We start from the raw sequence: 20,847 nt of genomic DNA, 5'->3' as shown, positions 1-20,847 counted from the left end.
TGTGGCTCTGCAATATTTTCTCTTTCACACCATGATTCAATTCCCTCTTGAAACCTTTAATTAACCTTTGCTTCCACCACATTCTAGTATAATGCTTCCAGATGCTGACTAATTGCTGGATGAAAAGTATTTTTCCTTATGATTTCATTGTTTCTTTTGCCACTAACCTTAAATTTACATCCTTTGACTGTTGATCATGCCACAAAGGGAACAGTTTTGCCCTATCTACTGTGTCCAAATCCCCCTTAATATTGAATTTTTCCATTAAATCTTATCACAGCCTTCTCCAAAGAGGACAGTTCCAACTTCTGCAATCTATCTACCATGGCGTATTACCTGTGATTATTTTTAGTAATGCCTTTACATTCTCCCTAAAATGTGGTACCCAAAACTAGACGTATATTCCAGTTGAAGCTCAATAGTGTAACAGTACATCATTTTCCTTTTATTCTTTCACGGTTATGTGATTTGTAGTCAAGATTTGCATTTGTTGTCCATCTCTAATTTCCTTGAACTTAAGCCTATCATAATGGGCAGTCAAGAGTCAATCACATTGCTGCAAGTCTGGAATCATATATAAGTCAGCATGTGTGAAGGACAGGATTTTGCTTTCCTGAAGGACATTGCGAACTAGGTAGAGCTTGAAAACAATCATTTATCATTACTCTTCATTTCCTTTTACTCAGCCTATTTCATATCCATGTTGCAATTGTTCTATTTATTTCATGAGCTCTAACTTTGTATATAAGTCTGCGGTGTGGCATTTCATCAAATGCCCTTTGAACATTCATCTACACCACAGCGTCAGCAGTGGCCACATCAACCATTTCTGTTTTGTCATCAAAAAACTCAAACTAAGTCAGTCAAACACAGTTTGCCCTTAACAAATCTATAGTGGCTTTCTTGAATAAACCTGAATTTCCCAAGTGACCATTAATTTTTCCTGAATTATTGTTTCTAAAAGCCTTTGCGACTACTAAGGCGAACCAATTTTTGAAGAGGTAACCATGTATCTAAGTAAAGGCAATGCATTTGACATAGTTTACTTGAATTTCGGCGAGGTTTTTGATAAGGTGCCACATGGGAGACCGATAGCAAAGGTAAGCACCCATGGGATCCAAGGAAATTTGGCTAATTGGACACAGAACTGGCTGAGTGGCAGGAAACAGAGGGTGATTGTTGAGGGTATTTTTGTGACTGAAAACCCATGTCCAGTGGAGTTTCACAGGTTCAGTGTTGGGGCCCTTGCTATTTGTGGTTTATATAAATGATTTTGACTTTAATTTTCAGGGTTTCATCAGGAAATATACAGATGATATGAAAATTGTGGAGTAGTAAATAATGAGGAGGATAGCCTTAAATTACAGAAGGATGTAGATAGTTTGGCCAGACAGGCTTATTAGTGGAAAATCAAATCCAATCCAGATAAGTGTGAGGTGATCCACTTGGACAGGATAAACAAAGCAAAGGAATACATGATGAACAGTAGGATACTGGGAAGCATTGAGAGTCAGAGGGACCTTAGGTTGCATGTCCACCAATCTCATATGATAGTGGAACAGTTAGATAAAGTGGTTAAAAAGGCATATGGGATACTTTCTTAGCTGAGGCATAATTTAAGAACAGGGAGGGTACGCTGAAACTGTATAAAGCATTGGTGAGACCACAAATAGAGCATTGTTGGCACTTCCAGAATCCAAGTTATGGGAGGGATGTGATTATATTGGAGATGGTGCTGGGCTGGAGAGTTTCACTGATGAGAATAGATTGGATAATCTAGGGTTGTTGTCTTTGCAGCAGAAGACACTTAGGGGGGAAATAATTGAGATGTTTAGAATTGTAAGGGGGCACAGACAGGACAGGCAAAAATGAACTTTTCCTCATGGTGGAGGGATCAATGTCCAAGTGACATAGATGCAGGGCAAAGGGCAGGCGATTCGGAGGGGATGTGAAGAAGCTATTTTTTTGGCTTAGAGGTGGTGGGAATCTGAAATTCACCGCTTTACAAGGGTAGTACAGGCAGAAGTCCTCATAATGTTTGAAACGTATTTAGATGTACACTTGCAACGCCAAGGCATATGAGGCTATGGTCCAAGTGCTGGAAAATGGGATTACAATAGGTATGTGATGGTATTTGATCAGCGCAGACTGAATAGGCCAAAGGGCATTTTTCTGTGCTGTAAACCTCAATGATTGTAAACTGGCTGGCTGTAGTTATTCACCTTATTGTTACACCTTCATTAAATAATTTTCAAATCCTCTGGCATCACCCAAAAAGCCTAAGATTGGAAAATTATGTCTGGTGTCTTTATAATTTCCACCAATTTCCCCTCATTATCTTGGGATGCATCACCATCAATCCAGTTGTCTTATCAACTTCAAGTACAGACAGCCTGTCTAATACCATCCCCTTACTAATTTTAAATCCTTCAAGTATTTGAACTGAATCCATTTTCCCTATGACCTTGGAGTATTTTTTCCTTGATAAAGAGAGATATTAATAATAATTAATTTAGTACCCAGTCATGCTCCCTGTCTCAATATACAAATTACTTTCTTGATCTCTAATGTGCTCAGCTCCTCTTTTTCTTTTTCCTAAGTGTACATATTTTTGAATCAAGGGATAACAAAGTGTGGAGCTGGATGAACACAGCAGGCCAAGCAGCATCACACACTCAGAAATGTCAATACGCTCCTTCTGGAGCAGGAGCAGAAGCACTTCATGGGGTTTCTAAGCTATAGAAGACTTCTAGATTCATTTTTTATATTATCTGCCAGTCTCTTCTCATAGACTTTCTTTGCTTCTTTTATTTGCTTTTCTAACTTTCCCTCAACCTTCAATATTCAGTTTTGTTTTTGTCTGATATCTGTCATAAGCACACTTCTCAGCTTCATCTTAATGACTAACTCTTCCATCATCTGAGGAGCTATCCACTATATAGGATTATACCTGAAAGTGTCTAAATTCTTTCTCCTCTAAAGACAGCCTGTACACACTAAGAATTCGAGCCCCTTTCTGCCTCTTATATTATCCAAATCAGGCTGTAATATTTCCCCATTGTAACTATTCTATGATTCTTGAACTTCTTTGTAATTTCCTATCAAATCTGTTCCTCACAATCATTGCTACTGGATAGTGGCCCATTGACCAGTCTTAGTAATGTAATTGCAACTTTTTCTTCCTTAGCTTGAACCAAATAGAATCTAGGCTTGACATTTTTGGGATATCTTGTTTCTTCAGAACTGCTCACCTTAGGTAATGTTGTCACTCTTAAACACCTTGTAACAAGAAAACTTAACACCTAGTTCAACCATTCTTTAAGTCCAATCCCTGTAAAGACTTGTCATGTGGCTAACTGTATCTACTGCTGAACAATTTATTTACTATACTTACACATTCACATTAATGCACCATAAACACTAATTTAGACTATGTTACTTTCTTTCTTACAGTGAGCCAACTGCCTAGCTCCCAACATTTTTTGGACCTTTGTATTCCCCTCTGATATTATCTCCTGGCTTCCAGATCTCTATCAAATTAGTTTAAACGCTCAAAAGTAGCATTAACAAATTGACCTGCAAGAAAATTGGCCCTAGTTCTTTTTCGGTACAACCTGTTTGGTTGGTACTGATCACATTCCCACCTCCAAACCAATCCCAATGCCTCGAGAATTTAATGCCACCTCTCCTGTACCACTTCTCCAGCCTTGCCCTCATCTGCTCTTGCCTTGCATTTCTAATCCTGCTCATACCGAACCAGAAGTAATCTAGATATTGAGATAACAAGGTGTAGAGCTGGATGAACACAGCAGGCCAAGCATTGTCAGAAGAGAAGGAAGGCTGATGTTTTGGGCCTAGACCCTCCTATTACTATGGTTTTTCCTTTCTCCACCTGCAGCTGAGTCAGCGGTGATGGCATTTCTTGGCTTTAGCTGCACTCCCCCAGATACACCATTACCTTCATCAGTATTCAGAACAGTACACTGGTTGGAGAGTGGGATCATTCCGGGGACCCCTACACTACCTGCCATTTTCTTTTTAATTGTCTTTTTAACTCCCATAAACGACAGATCAGATTTTAGACTCCGAAGTGCTACTACAGGCAGCATGGTGGCTCAGTTTTTAGCACTGCCACCTCACAGCACCAAAGACCTTGGGAGTTTGCATAATCTCGCCCTGTCTGCCTGGGTTTCTGCTGGGTGCTCCAGTTTCCTCCCATAGTCCAAAGATATGCCAGATAGGCAAATTAGCCGTGGTAAATTGCCCTGTAGTATCTAGGGATGTGCAGGCTGGGTGGATTAGCCATGGTAAATGCAGGTTTATAAGAAAAGAGTGGGTCTGAATAGGATGCTGTTTGGATGGTTGGTGCAGACTTAATGGAAGAAATGTCTTCTATCAGTACTGTGGAGATTTAATGATACTTCCAGCCATGAATGGTGGTGGACAACTAAACAACTGGCAGGAGTAGGCAACTCCATAAATAACCTCAATGTTAAGGATGAAGCAGCTCCATGTGAAAGATGAGCTTGAAGCATTTATGTAGTGTGCAGAGTGGGTGATCCATCTTGGCCTCCTCCTGAGGTCTCTAACATCACAGATATTTGTATTGATTCAGTCCACGTAATATCAAGAAGTACCACATACAACAAAGGCTATGTGTCCTGACTATACGTGAGCAATAGTACTGAAGGCATGTGCTCCAAAACTAGCTGTACCCCTCATCATGCTACTCCAGAACTAAAATGTAAGAATCTATCTGACAATGTGGAAAGTTACCCAATATATTCAATGTGTTTGTTGATGGAGTTCCGGTTGGCATAGCAGGCCTCCAGAAACTCTCTGGCTTGTCTCTGCTAGGCTTGTGTGATTATCGATGTGTAGTGCCAGTTGAATTTGATTGTTGTCTCACTACACACGGAAAAAGACTGACAGGAATTCGACTAGGCAACACATCGATAATCACACAAGCCATACAGTGACACGCCAGAGAATTCCTGGAGGCCTGGTATTCCAAATGGCACTCCATCAACAAGCACTTTGAACTGTACCCTGTGTACAAACCACTGAGAAAGAAAACCAGAAGTAATACCAACCACTTCAGTAAACCAAGGCATATAAATAACAAGTGGGACAGAACACCAACGCTTTCACCGGAGATGCACAGACGATGTTACCTAGTAGGGTGACAAAACGTTTGCAACCAAATGCACCAGCTTGGCAAGCATGCCTACAACCTCATCCACCATCTGAGCAACAAATCTTCTCAAACACTTTAAATATTAACTGCTTTCTTAATCATCTGATGAGATGAAATCGATAGGCCTTGACATCAAAGCTGAGCATGGTAGCAAGAAACCCTAGGAACATAGGCGTCATTGGGAATAATGAAAAGATTATCTGCTGTTTGGAATTATACCTACCACAGAGGGAAGATGGTTTTGGTGGGTGGAGGTCAATTCAGTTGTAGGACATTTCTGCAGGAGTTCCTCAGGGTACTGTCTTAAATCCAACCAACTTCAGCTGCTTCAGTGAACATTCTTCCATCATAAGGTCAGAAGTGGAGATATTCACTGATGATTGCAAAATGTTCAGCACCATTAGTGACTCCTCACATACTGAAGTAGTCCATGTCCAAATGCAGTAAGAACTGGATAACATCCAAGCTTGGGCTGATAAGAGACAAGAAAGATTTGTGCCACACAAGCACCCAGCAATGATCATTTCCAGTGAGAAAGAATCCAGCCATCCCACAGTAATGTTCAATGGTATTATCATTGCTGAATCACCCATTAACAACATCCTGGAGGTTACAACTGACCAGAAACTAAACGGTCCAACCATATAAAGACTAGCTAAAAGAGCCAATCAGAGGCTAGGAATTCTGCTGGCAGTAACTCACTCCTGGTCTCCCAGTGACTGTTCACCATGTACAAGACAGAAGTCAAAGTGATGGAATACTGTGTACTTGCCTGGATGAGTGCAGCTCTTCCAACATTCGAGACATTTGCGACAATTCAGAACAAAGCATCCATTTGATTGGGCCCCCATACAACGCCTTTAACATTCATTCCTTTTACCACTGATGCACAGGGCAACAGAGTGTACCATCTACAAGATGCTCTGTAGTATCTCACCAAAGCTCATTTAACAGCACCTTCCAGACTCACACCTCTACACCTAGATACGTGGGAACACCATCACTTACAAGTTATCCTTCAAGCCACAAGCCATCCTGATTTGGAATTTTTTTGTAATAATTCTTCACAGTTGCTCGATAAAAATCCTGGAATTCCCTTCCTAAGAGCATTGTGGGTGTCCCCTGCCCATTGCCTGCAGCATTTTTGAAAGCCAATTCACTACCATTGTCACCAAGCAATAAACACTGGCCTAGCTAATGTCGTCGACATCTCATGAATGACTAAAACAAAAATTCTTGCACAAAAGAGTATCCAGACCATGGGAAATGCTTAGCAATTCCAGTATTATTAAATAAGAAAAATTAATGCGGCCCATTCATCCAGACTTAGGACAGGTCACTTGGCCCGAAATATTAACTCTGGTTTCTCTCCACGCATGCTGCCAGACCTGCTGAGCTTTTCCAGCATTTCTGATTTTGTTTTTGATTTATAGCATACGTAGTTCTATCAGTTTTCATCCAAACTTTTGTGTTTCACAAATGACCCTCACAAAAGTATAGAATCCAATATCCTGTTAACTTGAATAACTTCTGTAAAGTCACTTTGAATAGTAGTTTCTCTTATGTTAATAACACCAACTTTTGAACTTACCCTGAGGCAAGAACACAAAGAATGCTATAATATGTTTGTCCTCCCTAACCCTTCATTAGAGCCTTGAAATTTCTTCTTCAAGAATGACAAACTTGTTTTCTAGTCACGGTCACATTCTATGAGTTCTTAAGAACTTTGAACAGTTTTTTCTGTACCTATGTGTATGGCTACAGCATGTACCAAGGCCTTGGAGAATTAAGGGAGATAGAAAGTTGTTGGATAAGACAGATGGAAGAAGTCTTGGCTTTTAAGAGCAGAGGGTCACAATAGTAGTTTGAGGAGCAAAGGGACATGAGGATCAATTATACTTGCGTGCATAAATAGTTACTGAGGAGCTATTCTAGACAAACTACATGAGTTTATAGAGGGGAGGAGAAACAGTGAGAAACTTGGAGAACAAAGTGTAGAGCTGGATGAACACAGCAGACCAATCAGCATCAGAGGAGCAGGAAAGCTGACATTTCGGGTCTGGACCCTTCTTCAGAAATGGGGGAGGGGAAGGGGATTCTGAAATAAATTGGGAGGGGAGGTGGATGGAAGATGGATAAAGGAGCAAATAGGTGGAGAGGAGACCGACAGGTCAAGGGGCGGGGATGGAGCCAGTAAAGGTGAGTGTAGGTGGGGAGTTAGGGTGGGGGTTGGTTAATCCAGGGAAGACAGGCAAGTCAAGGAGGTGGAATGAGGCTGGTAAGTAAGAGGTGGGGGTGGGGTTTGAAGTGGGAGGAGTGGATAGGTGGAGAAAGGATGGATGGGTCAGGCAGGCGGGGATGAGCTGGGCTGGTTTTGGGATGCGGTTGGGGCAGGGAGATTTTGAAGCTTGTGAAGTCCACATCGATAACATTGGGCTGCCAAGCGAAATGTGAGGTGCTGTTCCTGAAACCTTCGGGTGGCATCGTTGTGGCACTGGAGGAGGCCCAGGATGGACATGTCATCCAAGGAGTGGGGGGGGGGGGAGAGCTGAAGTGGTTCGTGACTGATAGGTGCAATCGTTTGTTGCAAATTGAGCGTAGGTGTTCCACAAAGCGGTCGCCAAGCCTCCGCTTGGTTTCCCTGATGTAGAGGAGGCCACATCGGGAACTGCGGATACAGTATACCACATTAGCAGATGTGCAATTGAACATGTGCTTGATGTGGAAAGTTTTATCTGGGGCCTGGGATGAGGGTGAGGGGGTAGGTATAGCATTTCCTGTGGTTGTAGGGAAAAGTGCCGGGGGTAGTGGGGAGTGTGGAGCGGACAAGGGAGTCATGGAGAGAGTGGTCCCTCTGGAAGGCAGATAAGCGTGGAGAGGGAAAAATGTCTTTGGGAGCAGGGTCACATAGCCGATGGCGGAAGTGGCGGAGGAGGATGCGTTAGATCTGGAGGTTGGTCAGGTGGTACATGAGGTGGATTCTGTTTTGGTTGTATTACAGGAAGGGGGTATTTTGAGGGATGAGTTGTGGGAAACACGAGATACATGGTTGAGGGTGTTTTTGACCACTGTGGAGGCGTAGTTGCGGTCCTTGAAAAACGAGGACGTGTGGGATGTCCGGGAGTGGAATGTCTCATCTCAGGAGCAGATGCGGCGGAGGCAAAGGAATTGGGAATAGGGAGTGGCATTTTTGCAGGAAGCTGGGTTAGAGGAGGTGTATTCTAGGTAGCTGTAGGAGTTGGTAGGCTTGAAATGGATATTGATTTCCAGGTGGTTGCCACAGATGGAAACAGAGAGGTTCAGGAAGGAGAGAGAGGTATCGAAGATGGTCCAGGTAAACTTAAGGTTGGGATGAAAGGTGGTCAGTGAGGTGGATGAACTGTTCGAGCTCCTCATGGGAGCATGAGGCAGCGCAGATATAGTCAACGATTAACAAAGGAAGAGGTGGGGGATAGGGCCAGTATAGTAAATTGTTCCATGTATCCTACTTGGGCAGGTGTCAGGGATACGGTGAGGATGGGATCGATGAAGGTATAAATTTAGAAGAAACAGAAGTAGCAGAATCAGCCTGTAAGTTACATTGACTTTACCAAAGTCCATTTAGACAACATCCAGCCCTCTGGCCTCAAAGAACTCAATCAAGTTGTACATTTGTACAAAATGCAGAGGCATGAAATTGTGGGAGATATAGCAGTTTGGATCGGAAATTGGCTTGCTGAAAGAAGACAGAGGGTGGTAGTTGATGGGAAATAGTCATCCTGGAGACCGTTAGTAGTGGTGTACCGCAAGGGTCGGTGTTGGGTCCACTGCTGTTTGTCATTTTTATAAATGACCTGGATGAGGGTGTAGAAGGATGGGTTAGTAAATTTGCAGACGACACTAAGGTCGGTGGAGTTGTGGATAGTGACGAAGGATGCTATAGAGAGACATAGAGAAGCTGCAGAGCTGGGCTGAGAGGTGGCAAATGGAGTTTAATGCAGACAAGTGTGAGGTGATGCACTTTGGTATGAGTAACCAGAAGGCAAACGACAGGGCTAATGGTAAGATTCTTAGCAGTGTAGATGAGTAGAGAGATCTCGGTGTCCAGGTACACAGATCCTTGAAAGTTGCCACCCAGGTTGACAGGGCTGTTAAGAAGGCATATAGTGTTTTAGCTTTTATTAATAGAGGGATCGAGTTCCGGAACCAAGAGGTTATGGTGAAGCTGTACAAAACTCTGGTGCGGCCGCACTTGGAGTATTGTGTACAGTTCTGGTCACCGCATTATAAGAAGGATTTGGAAGCTTTGGAAAGGGTGCAGAGGAGATTTACTAGGATGTTGCCTGGTATGGACGGAAGGTCTTACGAGGAAAGGCTGAGGGACTTGAGGCTGTTTTCATTAGAAAGAAGAAGGTTGAGAGGTGACTTAATTGAAACATATAAAATAATCAGAGGGTTAGATAGGGTGGATAGGGAGAGCCTTTTTCCTAGGATGGTGACGGCGAGCACGAGGGGGCATAGCTTTAAATTGAGGAGTGAAAGATATAGGACAGATGTCAAAGGTAGTTTCTTTACTCAGAGAGTAGTAAGGGAATGGAACGCTTTGCCTGCAACGGTTGTAGATTTGCCAACTTTAGGTACATTTAAGTCGTCATTGGACAAGCATATGGACGTACATGGAATAGTGTAGGTTAGATGGGCTTGAGATCGGTATGACAGGTCGGCACAACATCGAGGGCCAAAGGGCCTGTACTGTGCTGTAATGTTCTATGTTCTGTGTTCTATAAGTGAAAAATCTACAAAATCTTCTTACTTGTTAGTGTGAGGAGCAGGAAAGTTGAGGTTTGGGCTGGGACCCTTGTTCAGAAATCACAGGATATTTTGGGAAGTTTGGGAAGAAATCATGGGGTGTCTAGCACAGATATTTGTTTCATCTACAGCCATGGGTGAGGTGCCAGAGGACTGGAGGGTGGCCTACGTTGTGGCCTTAATTAAGAAAGGCTGTAAGGCGATGCCTGGGAATTAGAGACCTGTGAGCTGACATTGGTGGTGGGTAAGTTGTTGGAAATGATTCTGAAAGATAGAATTTACATGCTTGTGGAGAGGATTGATTAGGGGTAGTCAGCATGGTTTTGTGCTTGGGAAATCATGTCTCACAAACTTGATCGAGTTCTTTGAGGGCAGAGGGCTAGATGTTGTCTAAATGGACTTTGGTAAAGCCTTTGACAGGGTTACAAAGCATTGAATCCCTATAGAATGGAAGCAGGCCCTTTGATCCATCAAGGCACATCGTTCCTCCAAAGACAACCCACCCAAACTTACCCTTTACCCAATCCATATAACCCTGCATTTCCCATGGCTAATCCACCCAGCTTGCACATTCCCAGGATGCTGTGGACAATTCAGCATCACCAATCCACCCAAGCTGCACATCTGTGACATTGGGAGAAAATTGGAGCATCCAGCAGAAATCCATGCAGACACAGGAAAAATGTGCAAACTCCACACACAGTCGCCGAAGGGTGGAGTCAAACCCAGGCACTGCTGGCACATGGCACAGCGGTGCTAGCCACTGAGCCACCATGCCACCCAGTAGATTAATTAGTAATGTTAGATTACATGGAATTCAGGGAGAGATTGCCAATTGGATATAAAATGTACTTGAATCAACCACTTCCTCTGGAAGTTCATTCTACACAGGAATCACTCTCTGTTCTCTTTAAATCTTTCTCCTCTCACCTTAAAAGCTTGCCCCCTAATTTTGAATTCCCACCTTAGAGAAAAGATCTTTGTCACTTATCTTAACGGTCATAAGGCCACCCCTCAACCTCTTACACTCCAGTAAAAAAGTCTGAGCCATTCCAAGGCATTTGGCATGCCTGCCTTCATTGCTCAGACCACTGAGAATGGGAGATGGGACATTATGTTGAGATTATACAGGATATTGGTAAGGCCACTTTTGGAGTACTGTGTACAGTTCTTATTGTCCCCCTTTAGGAAGGGTATTATTTAATTGGAGAGGGTTCAAAAAAGATACACCAGGAAGTCAGGAATGGAGTACTTGAATTATAAACAGAGGCTGGATAGGCTGGGACTCTTTTCCCCTGGCTTGTAGGAGGGCAAGTGGTGCCCTTACAGAGGTTTATAAAATCATGAGGAGCATAGATAAGGTGAATAACAAAGATCTTTTCCCTACGGTAGGCTGTTCAAATCTAGGGGGCATATTTTTAAAGTGATAGGAGAAAGATTTGAAATGGACCTGAGAGGCAACTTTTTTGCACAGAGGGTGGTGTGTACATGGAACGAGCTGCCCCAGGAAGTGGTAGATATAAGTACAGTTACAACATTTAAAAGACATTTGGACAGGTACATGGTTTTTGAAAGGTTTAGAGGAATAAAGACCAAACACAAGCAAGTGGGACAAATTTAATTTGGGAAACCTGGTCGGCAAGCGCGACTTCGACCGAAGGGTCTGTATGACTCTACTATTCGTGAAATGTTCTCGGGGCCTGAAAGGAGGAAAGGACAGTAAAGAATTCTGCGAATCATAAGTAAATACTTAGACTTAGAAAATGAGAATGTGTTATGACATGGTTGGATAATCATGTGTACTAAACTGGAATATAAACTATGTGAACACTGTTGGATAGTGATATGAGTGAGTAAATATAAAATGTTTTGATTGAAAACTTATTATCCAGAGAAATAATCTAAAATCATGAGGTTGCTGACTTTCTTGCCAAGCTGGCTTGTGTTTGTTCAGATGTTCTCCACCATGCTAGGTGACATCATCAGTGGAGCCTCTAATGAAACAATGTTATTCTACTCTGCTTGGAAATTATACTGTCCAGTCCATTATGGTGAGTACTGTCATTTCTGGTTTTGATCTGTATGGGTTTATACATGGGGTCCAATTCCATGTGTTTGTTGATTGAGGTATGGATGGAGAATCATGCCTCTAGGAATTCCCGTGTGTGTCTATGTGTGGCTTGAACTACTATGGTTACTTTTTCCCAATTAAACTGATGGCCTTCATTGTCTGAATGTGCAGTTATTGAAGATAGTTCATTGTGCTGTTTTGCTGCGAGCTGATGTTTGTTGTGAGTTGTCTGTTAGATAGGTTTCTATCCATGTGTCCAGTTTGTTGTTGTTCTTGTTTTTGTGTTGGATCAGTTTGGTCAGTTTCTCCCGTAGTCTGTATCTCTTCTTAGTTTTGGTTTTGTGTTGGTTGATGGTGATGGCTTGTTCTATGGGTGTAGTACTTAATATCTGTACATTCAGACAATAATGCCATCAGTTTAACTGGGGCAAAGTAACCACAGTAGCCCAAGCCAAACATAGACACACACACGAATTCCTAGAGGCATGGTTTTCCACCCGTACCTCAATCAACAAACACATAGAATTGGACCCCATATATAAACCCATACAGATCAAGACTGGAAGTGACAGGGTGGTACTCACCATAGTGGACTGGACAATATAAATTCCAAGCAGAGTAGAATAACATCACTTCACCGGAGGCTCCACTGATGATGTCACCTAGCATGGTGACAAAACGTCTGAATAACAACAAGCCAGCTTGGCGACAAATCAACAACCTCATTCACAACCCGAGCTATGGATCTTTGCCAAAACTTTAATATAAAATTGTGCTTCTTGTTGTTGTAAAGCTTGAATCATGTGCTAGGTTTGATGGGTACACCTCCTGTGTATACATGAATAAAAGTTTGAATTAAGAAATGAGTCTTGACTGATGTGGAAGAGGGATTTGAGTGTGAAGATCATCCTTTCTAGGCCCATTGACTTTGCAGTATCTAGCACCTGAAACTGTCTCTTGACAAAATCACTCAGATGGTGATATTTGTGGAGCCTTCTTCTCCAGTGAGTAGTTTAATGGTCCATAGTCCACCACCCGTCATGACTAGACATAATAGGAACGTAGAGCTTAGATCTAATCCTCTGGTTGTGGGATCATCTAGCTCCATCTTTTACTTGATGCTTATGCTGTTTGGCTGGCAAATAGTCCTGCTATGTAGCTTCAACAGGTTAACACCTCATTTTTAGGTATACCTTGATCCCTTTGCTTGATGGCAATGTTTGAGTGGGGAAAATGCCAGGGCCATGAAGTTGCTGTTGCATTGGTGTACACTTTGGTTGCTGCTGATGGTCCCCAGAACCTGAGGATACCTCATATTGAGTTACCAGATCTGTTTGAAATTTGCCCCATTTAGCATGTTGGAAGCCACACAGCACAAGGACTGTGCGGTGGTCACTCATGGGTATTGTTGTGGATAGATACATCTGCAGCAGGTGGATGGCAAGGATGATATCAAGTATGTTTTTCCTCACCACCTGGTACAGATCCAGTCCAGCAGCTATGTCCTTAAAGACTTGGCCGGCACAATCATTAGTGCTATTGCAGAGCTATTCTTCATGATGGATGTTGAAATTCCCCACCCAGAGTACCTTTTGCACCCTTGTCACCTTCTGTGCATCCTCCAAGTATTGTTCAACATGATGGACAACTAATTCATCAGGTAAGTGAGGACAGCACGTGGCAAATAGCAGGGGGTTTCCTTGCCAATGTTTCACTTGATACCATGAGACTTTATGGTACCTAGAGTCAATATTGAGGATTTCCAGGGCAAATCCCTCCCAATTATATACTACATATGTGACCTCTGCTGGATCCATTCAGCTGGTAGGACTGGACATATTCAGGAATGGTGATGGTGGTGATTAGATTAGATTCCCTACGGTGTGGAACCAGGCCCTTCGGCCCAACAAGTCCACACCGCCCGATGGAGCATCCAACCCAGACCCAGACCCATCTCCCTATAACCCACGCACACCTGAACACTACAGGCAATTTAGCATGGCCAATCCACCTAGCCTGCACATCTTTGGACTGTGGGAGGAAACCCACGCAGACTCGGGGAGAATGTGCAAACTCCATACAGAGTTTCTGTTGCCCGAGGCTGGAATCGAACCCAGGTCCCTGGTGCTGTGAGGCTGCAGTGCTAAGCATTGAGGCACCGTGCCACCCTGGTATCTGGGCTGTGAAACAGCTGTCTAAATTCTAGCACTTGCCCCCAAATTTTGGTCAGGTGGACTTTGCAGGCCAACAGGGCTGTTTTTATCATTAGTATTTCTGGTGCCTAGGCAATGCCAAGTACTCTGTGCAACTGGATTGAAATGGACCTAATAACATTCACAAGGGTCCAGACCCAAAACGTCAGCTTTCCTGCTCCTCTGATGCTACCTGGCCTGCTGTGTTCATCCAGCTCCACACCTTGTTATCACAGTGACCTCTGACAGGATTCATGGTGTGCTATCCCTTCTAGACCCCTCTGCCACCTTAGATATGATTGACCAAACCATCCTCCTCAACACCTGGACTCCAGCTGTCCTGTAAATCTAATGCTTGGTTTCTCTGAAAATTATTTCAATCATAAATGTAGAAATGGATTTTTTCCTGCTGTTCCTATTCCAATGTCACCCAGTAATCCAATCTAGGTTTCTTTGGTGGCTGCATGTAAATACACAAGTTTCCATATATGTTGACAAACCTCAATCACTGCTTCCATTACCTCTTTGACTACCAGGTGTTGCCTGGCTGCTTAACTGACATTCAGATTTGGATCAGCTGCAATTTCCTCCAACTAAAGATTGTGAAGAATGTTCTGAGTTGAGTTCCGGACAAGAGTCACAATAAAATAAAATATTAATTCAGTTTCTCTCTCTACAGAAGCTACCAGATCTGCTGAGATCTCCCAGCAATTTTTGTTTTTATTTCAAAATTCCAGAAGCTTGTCCTTATTGTCTGGAAGAAAACTGGTGGTGAATAATAAATACTGTCTAACCTGTGATGCAAATGTCTTAAAAACAAAAAAAAATCCAAATCTACTTCTGTTTCCCACTGACCTGTCCATATGGTACAACACTGCAGAGATGTTTCTAAAGCTGATTACTCTGTATCGACTTTGGTCCTCCATTCACAATAACTATTCTGCATTTAGTATACATGGTCATTCCATCACTTCCATCTTGCTCACAGAACAATTATGTAAACTCTTTCTCTCAGTTACAGCAGTCACTTATTTTAATAGTATAAAAGACATTAAATGACTTAGACAGTTTAAATGAGTGGTGAGAGGCATTCTGCATTTTTAATAGTGAATTGGCGATAAACTCAGAATGATTTAAAGCCCAACCTAGTGCTTCTATGACTTTATCTTAGGCCTCATTTATTCATGTATTTATTAAATTAACTTGTAGTCAGAATTGCTTCACATGTGTAAAACACTATTCACTGGATTTGATAACTTACCTTTGGTAGATCTTTATTGGATCTATCCTTTTAAATATTACTGGAATCTAACTGCACTGAACACCCTCCTCCTATATTCTTACATTTTTGTGTTTTTCAGTAGCTTGTGAAGAATACAGGAGAAAGATGAGCTGTCCTCTTAAGTTAAGATTTTAGACATACTTCTCATGGAAAGTTCTCCCGAAGCTGCTCTTTTGTTTAGCCGTCCTTCCAATCTAATTTTATATCTTCCCTTGGCAATCACTTGGTTTTGGGTGAGAAACAGTATCACAGTTCACAGAACTTTTCCTGGCTTTCACTTATCATAAAAAAGCACCAATGCACCAGTACCCAGGTTTGACTCCGGCCTCGGGTGACTCTCTGTTGGGGTTTGCATGTTCTCCCTGTGCCAGCATGAGTTTCCTCTGGGTGGACTGGTTTCCTCCCATAGTCCAAAAATGTGCAGATTAGGTGGATTGTTCATACTGAAACTGTCCAATGTTTTCAGGCTTGTGTTAAATTAGGTGGATTAGCCATGACAAATGTGGGATTACGGGTTACAGTAGGGGGCTGGGTCGGGTGGAATGCTGTTTGGAGGGTTGGCGCAGATTCAACAGGCTGAATGGCCTCCTTCTGCACTGTTGGGATTCTATGATTATCAAATTGCTACTTGTGTGAACTTCCTATAAACAGACTGACACATGGGCCTTACAACAGTGGCTGCATTTTAAAAAGTACTTCATTGGCTGTAACATGCTTGAGAATGTCAGTGGCTGCGTAAGGTGCAATATAGATGCAAGTCTAATTTTGCTAAACACTATAGTATGCGCCAAACTGTTTTAATATTTGTCAACAACTGCTTTGCAAGATCACTTTTTTCAGGCTGACAATTTATTGCATAGACTGAACAGCCCTGGGACAAACTTCAGCAGAAATGAATATTATTTAAAAAGTGATTTTAGTTATGACTTAGAAAAGTGAATGCAATAAACCAATTAATTGTTCATATTCATTATAACACAGGAGAGAAGAGCTCCATATGACCCAATGCTAAGGGTTCAACTCACTTAATCCTAGAACTTTGTGAATATTGCAGGGGAGTACGCATGGTTGAAATTCCTCTACACGTTATTTTGAATGCATTCATGCCATATTCCTGTATACACTGTTGTAGCAGACTAGATGCAGCCTAGGTAGCTTAGTGTCTACATGTTTTATTCTAAATGGTTTGACTACTTATTTAAGTAGATCACATGGGAAATTAATACTAATGTGATAATTATTGGATGCTATAAATAACAAAAGGAAGAATTGCAAATTCATTAGTTGTTGCTTCCAGGCTTAATGTAGGCTTTTTCTAAAGTTTTAAGATGTGATTTAGCAAATTAGCTTATAAATTCAGGCTTATAAATTATAAAAGGAACATAAGCAACTTGAATACAATGCTGGCTGAGGGAAAAGAAACAGAGAGTAATAGTTAATGGATATTTTTCAGTCTGGGATGTTTAATGTGGAATTCCCTAGGGGCTGGATTTGATATTCTTGCATTTCTACATATACACATATAAAAATAAATGATCTGGATCTTGCGAGATAAGTATTTAAATAGAAACACTGTGCAGGGTTATCGGGAAAAGTCAGGATTAAAAAGGTCAGATTGCCGATGGAGTCACAATGGATCAATTTAAAAACAAAATTAATTCACAGAATGTGGGTGTCACTGGCTAGGCCAATACTTATTGCCCATTTCTAATTGTATGAGTGGCAGTTAAGAGTCATACAATCCTTACAGTGTGGAAGCAGGCTATTCAACCCATCACTTTTGCACCTACCTTCTGAAAAGCATCCCCCCTGACACCACCCCACCGCCCCCGTACCCTTTCCCTTAATCCTGCATTTCTCATGGCAAACCCACCTAGCGTCTACATCCCTGAACACTATGGGCAATTTAGCACGGCCAATCCACCGAACCTGCATATCTCTGAACTTTGGGATAAAACCGCAGCTCTCAGAGGAAACCCATGCAGACAGGTGAATGTGCAAACTCCACACAGATTGATGCCTGAGGGTGTAATCAAACCCGGGTTCCTGGCACTGAGAGGCAGCAGTGCTAATCAGTGAGCCATTGTGCTGCCCCAATCACAGTCATAGGAGTCATAGGAAGGCAAGACCAAGTAAGGATGGCAGTTTCCTTCCCTAAAGGACATCAATGAACCAGAAGCTTGGGTTTTTTGATAATTGATAATGTCATCAGCAAATGTGAACATATGACTTTATAGCCTATCAACTAAGTTTTTAATAAATATGATAAATAGTTGAAGCCCCATTATAGATCCTTGCAGCACACCATTGGATATTTCCTTCCAATTTAGATACCCGTACATTGTTCCTGCTCACTGTCTTCTGGCATTAGTCAATGTCCTAATCAGGTCAGTAATTTTTTGAGCTTCATTAAGCTGACAGTCTCCAGTGAGGAACTTTGTCAGTTGACTTTTGACATCAATATAAAACTCGGTTATCAGCCAATATCAAGCATTTAAAAACAGCATACGCCTTCTCACAAATGCATGATATTTGTACGCCTCAAATTTTCCACTCCCATGTACACTTCAATACGTTTCTCACAGTCTTCAACAGTTTAATAAGTCTGTAATGGGCAGTGGAGATTTTGGAGCAGTCGGTTGTCTCACAAAACATTTACAACAAGCTGTGTATTTGCAAGGGGTTATGGATTTGCATTATTATCGGGAGAAGACTGCAAGTATGCAGACTGAACTGTGACTGTTGTTAATGTGCTGGTGAGTTTAGCTCATTAGATGCTAATCACGGTTCCAGAAGAGCCTACAGTCTATCCCTGGCGCTCCAGTGCAATACTGAGGAGATGTTACACTGCTGGGAGATGTTTGTTATCTTTTAGGCAAGTCATTAAACCAGGGCATCATCTCTACTTGGCAAGTGGACATAAAATATTCATTGGCACTCTTCAAAGAAGAACAGAAAAGATGTGTCTGGGTTTCTGGCCTTAATCAACATGACTTAATCAACATCCAGAACCGTATAACCAGCTGCTATTTGTGGGAGTTTGACGTGTGCAACTTTGTTGCTGTGTATCCTTCGTTACAATAAGTACACTTTAAAAATATATCATTGACTGTAAAGTCCTTTGGGGTGTTTTGAGATTGTTAAATAGCACAAAAATGCATTTTTTTAAATCTCTGGAAAGGAAATGAGAAACAAAAAGGTTGCTTAATATTTGATTGCAAAAAAAACACTCCTGTTCACGGATAAGGGCACACTTTTACAGTGGTTTTAGCCGGTATTACCGGCACACCTGAGCATTCCTACCATTGCGTCGTATCCCAGCTTGCGCATGAAGTGAGCAGCCTCAGCACCCTTGAAATAATTGAACCAGATGGTCCCCTGGTACTGATCCCCGGCATCCAGCAGCAGCATATTCTTCTCTTTCTCCCTGATCTGGCGGATGGCTGTCAATCTCCTGGCCACGCCTGCGTAACAGTTGGTGGCACACATGCTCGAATCCTCGCTCGTCTCCTCCACTCTGGCGTGCACATCGTTAGTGTGAAGAATCGTGAGTTCCAAGGAAGAAGTGCGTGTCATGCAAATCACACTGAGCAACCAGAGAGACCGCAGCAGAGCACAGACACAGCCACAGACACAGCCCATGGTGAGCGAGCGAGCGTCAGCCTGACGTGTCGCTGCTCCACCAGGATGAAATAAACTTGAACCCTGAAGTCTCCGCTGCATACAAGCGGTAGGCGGAGCAGTTATTCAGTTTAGGTCATACTTAGTAACTAACGTAAAACCCTCGGGAGTTAATTATTGGCTTCATAGTTTCAGGTTATCTGCAGAAATTTGAGAACATTTGTCGACAAAATAGCGGTTTATTGTGCTCTTGTTTAAGTCTTTACATTATCCCACAAGCGTGCCGGGAACTTTTCATAAGTCACTAATTTTTAATATTAAGCTCTGACTACGGTGGTGGCAATTACTTGAAGGTTCTGATGCTGTTCTAAACACTTGAGCACAAAAGCCAGGCTCAACCCTCTCCTCCTCCCCCATTTCTGATGAAGAGTCGAGTCCGGAAACGTCAGCTTTTGAGTTCCTATGATGCTGCTTGGCCTGCTGTGTTCATCCACTTTATTATCTCGGATTTTCCAGCATCTGCAGTTCCTATTATCTCTGATACAATTTTAACCTAAATGCGAAGCCTCTTCTGGGGATCCCTAACCTGAAGAAGTTACGCTCCTTCCTCCGGACAAACGTCAGGGGATCTCTCTCCCACTGCAACTCTCTTGTAATCTCATCGGCCTTGAAACTGCTCTACCATGTCCTGAAGCAAACCAGGTACTGCAGCCACATCACCTTTCTTAGTACCTGCCTATGGAATCAGATCGTCCTCAATGGACTACAGTCCACATTCAGGCCTTCCCAATTTTTCCCCAACCGTGACAATATCTACATCGAGAACATTGAGACCCTTCAGAAGTGTTTCGCCCTGCGACTCCTGAAACACACACTTGCAGCAATGCGCCGGCATCTCCAGGCACTACAATCAAGCCTACCCCAGCTCAGACAGTCATTCTCTCAGATCTGCAAAGTACCTCTCCTGTTTTTTTTTATTCTTTATAGGATCCACAACCTGAACTCACAATTCTACACAGCTTTATTGGACACTAAAAACTGTAAGTACAGTAAACTCACTGGTCCCTGCCACCTAAAACAGGATTCCTCCACCTCCCAAATCCCCAGCCGTACCCAGGACCTTCCCCACAATGTATGCACCGCCATTGGCTATGAGGCCACTGTCAGATAACGTCACATCCGCCACCGCCAGATACACCACTCGCGGGACAGCGAACGCCATCGCTGCTGTCGCCACCGCCTCCACTTCTGAAACCAACACCACAGACATTACAGTCACCACTACGGCTGCCACCTACCCCGCTCTTCCCACCACTCACCCCGCTTCTCCCATCACAGACGTGGACGCAACTCCGTCCACCGCCGATGCAACTCCGCTCACCGCTGATGCCATGGAACCCCACCTACTGCCATGCTGATGTAACTCCGCCCACAGCCGATGCTGACATCGCTCCGCTCACAGCCTCCACAGCCAGCAGCTGCAGAGTAGACAGCAACACTGAGCCCTGCCAAATCTTCACCATCCCCCAGACCTCCGCCTTACTGAGGACGAACGGTCAGACCTCAGTAAGGGGCTCACCTTTGCCCCCCTCCACCCACACATCAAAAAATACCAGTCATGTTTGGACATCGAGCAGTTTTTCCTCACTTACTTCTTTAACCGTGAGCCTAACCGTCTCTCTACTGACCCCTTCTC

General features: G+C 42.9%; 1 protein-coding gene across 1 annotated transcript in view; it reads right to left on the bottom strand.

The window, feature by feature from the left end:
- The window catches only part of nt5e (5'-nucleotidase, ecto (CD73)), an 86,588-nt gene extending 67,335 nt beyond the window's left edge, over positions 1-19,253 (bottom strand). The window contains exon 1 of the mRNA XM_048536243.1: positions 18,834-19,253. Coding sequence (XP_048392200.1) covers positions 18,834-19,253 — 420 coding nt within the window. The remainder of the gene's footprint in view (positions 1-18,833) is intronic.
- Between the last annotated feature and the right edge of the window lie 1,594 nt (positions 19,254-20,847).

The sequence above is a fragment of the Stegostoma tigrinum genome, chromosome 9, assembly GCF_030684315.1.
Source record: "Stegostoma tigrinum isolate sSteTig4 chromosome 9, sSteTig4.hap1, whole genome shotgun sequence".
Classification (NCBI taxonomy): Eukaryota; Metazoa; Chordata; class Chondrichthyes; order Orectolobiformes; family Stegostomatidae; genus Stegostoma; species Stegostoma tigrinum.
The sequence above is the reverse complement of the archived record's forward strand: the minus strand, read 5'-3'. Positions and strand labels throughout refer to the sequence as shown.